The 9,310-nt window shown below is 46.8% G+C and overlaps 1 protein-coding gene across 1 annotated transcript in view; it reads left to right on the top strand.

The window, feature by feature from the left end:
* The first annotated feature begins 6,101 nt into the window (after window positions 1-6,101).
* The window catches only part of acoxl (acyl-CoA oxidase like), a 111,759-nt gene continuing 108,550 nt past the window's right edge, over window positions 6,102-9,310 (top strand). The window contains exon 1 of the mRNA XM_031902571.1: window positions 6,102-6,432. Coding sequence (XP_031758431.1) covers window positions 6,305-6,432 — 128 coding nt within the window. The 5' untranslated portion in view covers window positions 6,102-6,304. The remainder of the gene's footprint in view (window positions 6,433-9,310) is intronic.

The raw sequence follows: 9,310 nt of genomic DNA, 5'->3' as shown, positions 1-9,310 counted from the left end.
CCATGTTAAGTGAGGGCAGTAACCAATATCTCCACTTTGCGTTGTTGATGATAGTGCTGCGCCAAGCTACGGTATAATGTAAAGTTAAAGATCACTGATAAATAGGTTTCATCCTTAGTTATAGTTTAAAATTAGTCGTGTTAATTGTCTTTTTAATTCATTTTTTATCATTATTTAATCATACCTCCCAACATTTGAAAAATGAAAAGAGGGACAATTTTTTTTTGATCACGCCCCCTTTTGTGGCCACGCCCCAATTACCACACCCCATTTTAAAAAAATACCTCTTTTATATAGATCAAATAGCGGGCACAGACGAAAATGTGCTATACCCTCATACTGAACGACCTAAGGAAAACAATATAGCAACTCCTACATTAAAATACAAATATAGAGAGAAGGCAGTCAGTTATAAGTGAGTTATAACTATGTACCAGTTTTGCCCCCCCATACACAGTACCCCCATACACAGTAGCCCCTCCATACACAGTAGCCCCCCCATACGCAGTAGCCCCCTATACACAGTAGCCCCCCATACACAGTAGCCCCCCATACACAGTAGCCCCCCATACACAGTACCCCCCAATACACAGTAGTCTCCCATACACAGTGCCCCCATACACAGTGCCCCCTATACACAGTAGCCCCCTATACACAGTAGCCCCTATACACAGTAGCCCCCAATACACAGTAGCCCCCAATACACAGTGCCCCTATAAACAGTAGCCCCTAATACACAGTACCCCCCCAATACACAGTGTCCCCCTATCACAGTAGCCCCCCCATTCACAGTACCTCCATAGGCGCAGCCTTCGTCTGCGGCTTCGTTATGCCTCTCCTTGTGCAGCGCGACAGGCCCTTTTATAAGGTTGCGCCCCGTGCGTAATGACGTCACACCCACAGGCACAACCTTATAAAAGGGCCTGTCACGCTGCACAAGGAGAGGCATAACGAAGCCGCAGAAGAAGCAAGAACATCCGGCTACAGCAAGCGCATCCCGCTGTGCCGGATAGTTCCATGAATGTCCCGCAATGCGGGACATTCATGTAACTATCCGGGACAGCGGGATGCACCATAAAAAGCGGGACTGTCCCGCGAAAAGCGGGACAGTTGGGGGGTATGATTTAATAAATAGTAAAATGAAACCAACACTATTTAAAGACAAGTTGGAGGTAGGGAGGCCGGAAAGTTAGGGGAATTACAAATATTTGGGCAATTGTATTGCTGGCTGATTTGCAATAAGGGCCCAAACCTCAAGGTCACCATACACTGGCCGATTCTAGCTGCCAATATCCGTCCCTTAGAATCGCCAGATCTCGATCGGGCAGGTTTAAAATTTAGTAGGATCAGGGACAACATTGGCTTGTTGATGCGGTCCTGAACCGACAGCCCCCTATACCCGTCAATCTAATTTGATTGTTTGGCCCCAACGACCAAATTAGCCCGATATCGCCCACCCGTACGTCATTCCTCCCATTTTTGCAACCACACCCCCTAAATACCACTCCCATTTGACTAAATTTGGTAGGTTATTTAAAGTTTGAACATATTTCTGGGGGTTTTTGGGTCCTGCTTTATGTGTTATTACAGTTTTGCAGAAAAAGGTGAAATTGCCCTTTAAGCTGCAAGTCTCAGTTCCCCTAAGACAGTGCTGTCCAACTTCTGTGGTACAGAGGGCCGGAATTTTTCCGACCTATGTGGTGGAGGGCCGATAATGGAAGCCAGTTTTGACCACTCCCCCTTTTGAAACCGCACCCACTTGAAACCACACCCGTGTTATCAGGGCCGCTGCTGGCCAAATGGGTGCCCTAAGCAGAAATTTACTTTTGTGCCCACTCCCCCAAATATTACGGAAGTTAAAATAAAATAAAAAAAACACCTACTATAGGGGCCCCACACACAGTGCCCCCAATATCCCCCATAGACAATGCCCCCATATTAAGTGCCCCCAATAGCCCCCATAGACAATGCCCCCATAGTAAGTGCCCCCAATTGCCCCCATAGATTGACTGAACTATCCGGGACCGCAGGATGCGCTATAAAAACCGGCGGGACAGTGTTGGGGGGCATGTTATAATATATAAAAACGATTTTTTGAGCAGCTGGGATGGTGCCCCCCTGGGAATTGGTGCCCTATGCAGACTGCATACTCTGCTTATAGGGAGCAGCGGCCCTGCGTGTTATCACATCACCGTACCCATAGTAATGGTTCTAGTACAGCAAAAACCTGCCATACTCTGCCTTCCCTACCCTGCCTGTGTGTGCCATACTCTGCATGCTCTATGCTGCCTGTGTGTGCCATACTCTGCCTACCCTATGCGGCCTCTGTGTGCATACTCTGCCTGCCCTTTCCTGCCTGTGTGTGCCATACTCTGCCTGCCCTTTCCTGCCAGTGTGTGCCATACTCTGCCTGCCCTACCCTGCCTGTGTGTGCCATACTCTGTCTGCCCTACCCTGCCTGCGTGTGCCATACTCTGCCTGCCCTATGCTGTATGGCACACACAGGCAGCATACAGTGACACAATGCTGGCACTGCTCTTACAGTCTGCACAATATCTATATATTAAAAAACGTTTTAATTGCAGTACCACCTCAGTATATGTTCTTTTTGTAGTGTGCAGGGATTATTTGTGGGTTTCTACTGCTCCTACAGTCTGTCTGAGGTGTGAACAGGGGAACAATGTGGGTGATTACAGTCTGAGCCTGAGGTGTGAACATTGCAGGGGGTGAACAATGTAGGGATTAAAAGGTGTGAACAGTACATGGGATTACATGTTTAAACAATACAGAGGGTTTACAGCCTGAATCTGAGGTGTTAACCATGCAGGGGGCCAGTTAATCTCAGTACTGATACCATTTCAAGCTTACACAAAGGTAAGCCATCAAAGCAGCCAGACAGGTGGGGGGGCCACACAGAAGGTGGTCGCACCCTAAGAGAACTGTTCAGCTTATTAGTTACAATTGTATCTCAGTGCAGGGGGGGGCTTTTTACCTTTCTGGGCTCTCTGCCAAAAGCTACTTGTTTAATTAAAAGTGAGAAACAATGTTTCTAAGTGCAGGTGACTCTGGTTAAGATTTCTGGGCTCTCTGCCAAAAACTACTTTTAATTAAATTTGTATCTTTTTTAGCTTCAGTGCAGGAGATCAAAGGGAAATGAGGGACTTTTCAGTAAGAATCCGGGACTGTGGGTTGAGCGATCGGGACAGTTGGGAGGTATGCCATAGGTGGGGATATCTGGAGAAGATCTGCTCACTCCACCTTTAGCTGTTTTTTTTTACCTGTCAAGGTTTAGTTTTTGCTGATTGGGGGGAATTTTTTTCCCGATATGTGGAAGTGATGTCATGTACATCACGCACGCTTCCAGAAAGTGATGTTGTGCATGTGCAAAATCACAGCAGAAGCCGAAAAATTCTACCCACGCATTTGCAAATGCATCAAATGGGCTTACTGCACATACACTCAGAATTTGCCGCAGGATTTTTGGTAGATTTCGCAAAAATCTGGAGAATGCTGCTGGGGGAAGGCAGTAAAATGTAGACGGAGCACTGGAATTACACCAAAAGCTTAACGCATTTCATGGCTTCACGCCACTTCATCAGAACCTACTATGCTGGAGGAAGAGGAACTGGGGGAAAGCCACCAAAACTGGGTAACTCCTGAACAAATGGGGGGGGTTTGACTTCTATGCCAAAGGTTTAATGCTTCTACTGACTGGTAGTTGTAACTTATAGTAGAACTAAACTATAAAGGTGTGAATAATGCATGAATTTACAGGTGTGAATAATACATTAGCTTATAGCCTGAATCTGAGGCTGATGCCACACGTGGCGTTTTTACGCTGCGTTTTTTCTCAGCCTAAAAACGCTGCACAAGCCACACAGCCCCTGACTATGGCGTTTTTCAGCCTAGTACTGGTGACGTAGCAAATCCCGTTTCCATGGTGCTAATAGTGCAAAATAGTAAAAAACGCTGCGTATTTCAGCTAGGTCTGGCAGCTGCCTTTGTGTATACATAGGAATAGCTTGCTTTGCAAATACTGGAGTATTTCAGCCAACGCTTGAAAAATCCGTGCTAAGGCGTTTTCTAGCGTATTTCCGCATTGTGTGGTTTGCTTCGAGTCTTTTCAAGTTATTTCTTTGGATGATGATATCAGGCGTTTTTCAGCCGCTGAGAGAATTAGAAAATACGCAGCGTAAAAACGCCACGTGTGGCATCAGCCTGACTTTAATCGCCTACCTTTTACCCCGGGCTGGTGCCCCTGTTAGGAGAGAACAGCACCAGCCCGGGGTACCAGCAGCGCTTTCTTCTTCTTGCTTTGCGAGCGCGCGCATGAGCAGTAGAGTGAAAAGCCGAACTTTAACAGAGAAGTCAGCATTTCACTCTACTGCGCATGTGCCTACCGCATAGTCACAGCTTAACGAAGCAGGAAGGAGGAAGCGCTGCAGGTACCCCGGGCTGGTGCTGTTTTCTCCTAACAGGGGCACCAGCCCGGGGTAACATTTTAGCACCCCCAAGTGACTTAGCCTTTCCTTGTTCTTTAACATACCAATGCTTTATTTATAGGTTAACTACCACCTTTAAAGGAGAAGGAAAGGCAAAGTCACTTGGGGGTGCCAAAATGTTAGGGGGGGTGCCAAAATGTTAGGGGGGGAGGGGGGGGTGCTGACAGACACAGCCTGCAAGTGCTTGAGGAGCGGGGGGGGGGGGAAACCTGGCTGGGGACGCATGTGCAGTAAAGAGTAGGGAGGTAAAGGAAGTGGGCATCCCTATTAAAGATGGCGGCACTGAAAAGAGTCTGTTGTATGTAGTAAGTGTATCTCAGTAAATCTAGGCAAGCCAGAAATATAGCATTTCTACATAGCGATAGTAGTACTATTGAATAGTGTGCTTAATTGATTTTGACTTTCCTTGTCCTTTAAGGGATTTGCTTGTTTGTAACCACAAGAGCATTAGTGAGGTTTGGCATGATGTGAAGCAATTAGGCCAATGCCACACTTGGCGTATGGAGCATATTTTCGGCAAGCCGAAAAACGCTTGCCAAGAATATGCTCCATACACTCAAAAATGCCCCTACACGTGCCTGCACCCGAATGAATGAAATACGCTCGGGTGCAGGCACATATAGCTGATATCCGCCGAAAATATAAAGTCTCCCGTTTTTGAGGGATATCGGCTACATGTGCCTGCACCCAAGCGTATTCCATTCATTCGGGTGCAGGCACAAGGTAGGCTGAATTTACAGTAGCGGGACGTATTCTCGGCAAGCATTTTTCGGCTTGCTGAGAATACGCCCGTGCAGGGCCGGAACTAGGGGTAGGCAGAAGAGGCAGCTGCCTAGGGCGCAACAATTTAGGGGCGCCAGGCAGGAGCCTCTCCTGCCTATCCCTAGTGCTAATTTGTCATTGCCTCCGCCGCTTGTCATTAGTGGCGGAGGCAAAGGCCGACCCCGCCCCCTGCCCCTCCTCCTGTGCATTGGCGCACATGCGCCGTTCGAGGGGTTGCCTAGGGCGCCCGGTCGGCTTGGCCCGCCCCTGCGCCCGTGTGGCATTAGCCTTAGGCCTGGATTGTGGTTGGGCCAACTTTATCCCACAGGTGTCCAGTTGGTTGAAGATGGGGTTCCCTGTAGGCCAGTCCTGTTTTCCACTCCTTTTCAGCATTATCACACAGTTGGCCTGGGAGTCAAATGATTGCATCTGTCGGTTTTGGCAAATGACACAGGTGGTGAAATCAGTCAAAAATACACTTGTAGGTAAAAATGATGCTTGAGGCCAAAATTATTAATAGGTAAGAAAGATAATACAGAAAAAACATTTTTTGTACGATTCATACTATTTTTTTTTAAGTATTTTTTGTAGAAAAGGTGACAATCCTATTAGCCAGTGAAACTTAGCCGTTGCATAACATAATGGCAAGAATTGTAATATACTCATAGTAACATTATTCTGTGACCAGTGATCCAAATATAAGGTTGATTTTTTTTAATTTTCTCAGTCTGAGTGAATTTTTTTTTATCGCTCCACATCAGGGGCTGCCCTTTCACCAACTTTCGTCGCACGCTCCCGATTCGAGTAATGAATGGGCGTGTAACTAGACGCGCAGTCGTTCACATTCCCCTGTCGGAGCCAGATACGGGGGCGTGCGTTTGCGTGAGCGCGCTTAACCTATGCACTTTGGTGAGAGAGCAGTGTTTGAAGGTTCGGGGTTCAGCTTGTCAGGTAGATAAATACTAGGAACCCCAAGGGAGTGAGCAATAGTACTAGGCTGTCTCTGCTGTATGTCCGTTCCGTTCCTTTCTAACTAAATCATGGAAAGAGACCCCGCAGCACTTGGTATCACCCAGACCTCTCTATCTCGGTTCCTGGATGGGGACTTCTGGAACATGAAGAATGAGCTGCGCAGACATATCGCTGCGAACCCCATCTTCCAGCAAAGGTACAAGCTAGGGGTGGGATATGGTGGGGAGACAGATACTAATACATAGGGAGGGTAGGCAAAGGCAGCAGCTGGTGCCCGAGTTCTTGCAGAAGCACAATCCCCAATGTCCCTGGTGGTGGGGAGTTTTATCTGTGCAGAAGCAGAGTGAGTGAAAGGCATTAACCCATGAAATGGTGCATTCAGAGAGCCATGGATGACAGGTGTGTGAAACTGGCTACCTGCAAGGAAAATGCAGGAGAGGGAGGGCAGACATCTGCCAGAATGTCAGGACTTCACATTTAAAATGGAACCTGCCTGCCTGCACTGCCCATATCTGGCTCCTAGCAAGATACATATAGTACTTGCCCCCATACTGTAATAAGGACATAGGCACCCAAATAATGGTACAAGCCCAGTCCGATCTCTGCTGCTGCGTGAATCTCCGGCTATCAGCAAACTTTAACAGACTCATTTTAACAAACCAGCATTAGCTTGAGAGGTCTGAGAGTTATAGTTCATGACAGAGTCAGTGTACAGTATTCTAAATATGACTTGGTTATATAGAGCATATTCAGTTATATTTAGTTTTGTTACATGGGATACAGCTTTATTAAAATCAAGGACTCATAACACATCCGATGGTTGTTATTGGCAGACTGTAGGCTAGAAATATTGTCATTGTGATGGGATGCTATCACGTAAAATTCAAATTATTATTTACCAGTGCTTTACATGCATTATACACCATTTCCTTCCCTACTAGAGCTTACATTCTAAAGTCCCTATCACTATGGTAAATTTTATGAGGAGCCAGTTAACCTGCCTGCATGGTTTTAGGGGAAACCTACACAACCATGGTACAAATTCCTTGCAGACAGCAAATTGGCTGGACTCAAACGTGGAACTTTGGTGTTGCAGGGCTACAATGGTCAACCATTGTACCACTGCAGTGTCAGACTGGCCCACCAGTATACCAGGAAAACTCCCGGTGGGCCCACCTGCTCCTAACCATTTGGCCTTTTTATGGTCATACTTTATTTCTGAATGGGAACAAAAAGGAGAAATAGATGGAAGAATAGATGTTAACATGTAAATCAAAGAGACTAGGAGAATAAAGTGGTTGAGTGAGGAAATGAGGAAAAATAGTTTTGAGTGTGAGTCCATGGTCTAAGATTTTCTGGTGGGCCCCTGGGGTCCCAGTCTGACACTGTACCACCATGCTGCCCTGGTAATCTGTGCTTATGTGAACTATTAAATTAGAAAACCATGCATCTCTATTTTTTTTCTTTTTCACAGAATTGTAAGATCTTAAATTAGGTTCCAGAGGTTTGGTCTTGGTGTGCTGCAAATTATCCTGTCGCTAATAAACAATGAGTTTGTTCCAAATGTAGCCCACTTTAGACATTGCTGCTACTTTTAACACGCATTTAGTGCGTATGGTGCTAACAGGAGCCCTGTGTCCCCGATTACTATGTGGGGCAGGTATAATATTGCTGTTACTGCCTCCACCCAGGGTAGGGACAGGTTGAACTGTTACTCCCCTCCCTGGGAAACTCCGTATTGTCCTCCTTGGACAGGGACTCCCTGCAACTTCTGGTACCTTGCCCTCCCTGGGGTAGCTGCTTACCAGGCAGTTGAGGATCGACACTTCACCAGAAGAGACCAAGACACTGGCTATGATGGTTAACCAGAGGCAGTGGTTTATTAGGCACAGACAGGGCATCCAGGAGTATGACAAACACACAGTAGGGCTCTCCCCAGTACTCTCGCCAGGCTCACCCTTTCTGAGGCCTCTCCCCGGTACTCACGCCTGAGCACCCTTCGATTAGGAATCTCCCCGGTGGTCTCTTGCTCCACCTCAACTGGCCACTATATTCCCTGAACCCCCGGCGATGGATTGCCGGGGGGTATTAACCCTTCTTACTCTTGGTGGGGCTATCTCTGCCCGTTCTTACTAACCCTGACTGTCACTCCTAGAGTGAAGTACTACTGAACTAAAGCTCAAGCCTGTTGATAACCTCTTCACAGAGGGAGGTCCCAGGACTAAAGGCCCCCATACACGGGCCGATAGAAGCTGTGGTCCCCGAACCGACTGCCCCATGGCCGCAAATGTAATCCGATCGTTTGGCCCCAGGGCCAAACGATCGGATTATTTTTTTTTAAAGAAACTTGCTACCTGATATTGCCCACCCGTAGGTGGGGATATCGGGTAAAGATCTGCTTGCTTGGCGACATCGCCAAGCGAGCGGATCTTATAGTGTATGGGGACCTTTACCTAACTGAACATGGAAGCATTCCCTTTTATATTTCAGCACACCACCTAGTGGTTGCTGCTTGAAACTGCTGGGAAACTCCCTCTTAGCACATAAACTTTCAGGACCACCTTAGGTGTCCAAATCCCACAGGGCCACCCTCTAGTGCCTGTCAAAAAAGGAAACCCATCCTAAGGGACCCAATCTCCTGTTCAGATGATCAAAAGCCAAATAGCAAGAAAAAATGCTGAGCTGTGTAAAGAAAGTTCCTATAATGCCTTGCTCCTGCACAGACCAAGTGAACATGCTCAGTTAGAAAGACTATGGGGCTGATTTACTAACCCACGAATCCGACCCGAATTGGAAAAGTTCCGACTTGAAAACGAACATTTTGCGACTTTTTCGTATGTTTTGCGATTTTTTCGGATTCTGTCCGAATTTTTCGTTACCAATACGATTTTTGCGTAAAAACGCGAGTTTTTCGTATCCATTACGAAAGTTGCGTAAAAAGTTGCGCATTTTTCGTAGCGTTAAAACTTACGCGAAAAGTTGCGCATTTTTCGTAGCGTTAAAACTTAACGAAAAAAAAAACGCAATCGGACTCCATTCGACCCGTTCGTGGGTAAGTAAATCAGCCCCTATGA

The sequence above is a fragment of the Xenopus tropicalis genome, chromosome 5 (genome assembly GCF_000004195.4).
Source record: "Xenopus tropicalis strain Nigerian chromosome 5, UCB_Xtro_10.0, whole genome shotgun sequence".
In the NCBI taxonomy this organism is placed as follows: domain Eukaryota; kingdom Metazoa; phylum Chordata; class Amphibia; order Anura; family Pipidae; genus Xenopus; species Xenopus tropicalis.
This window is presented reverse-complemented; position numbering and strand designations above follow the sequence as displayed.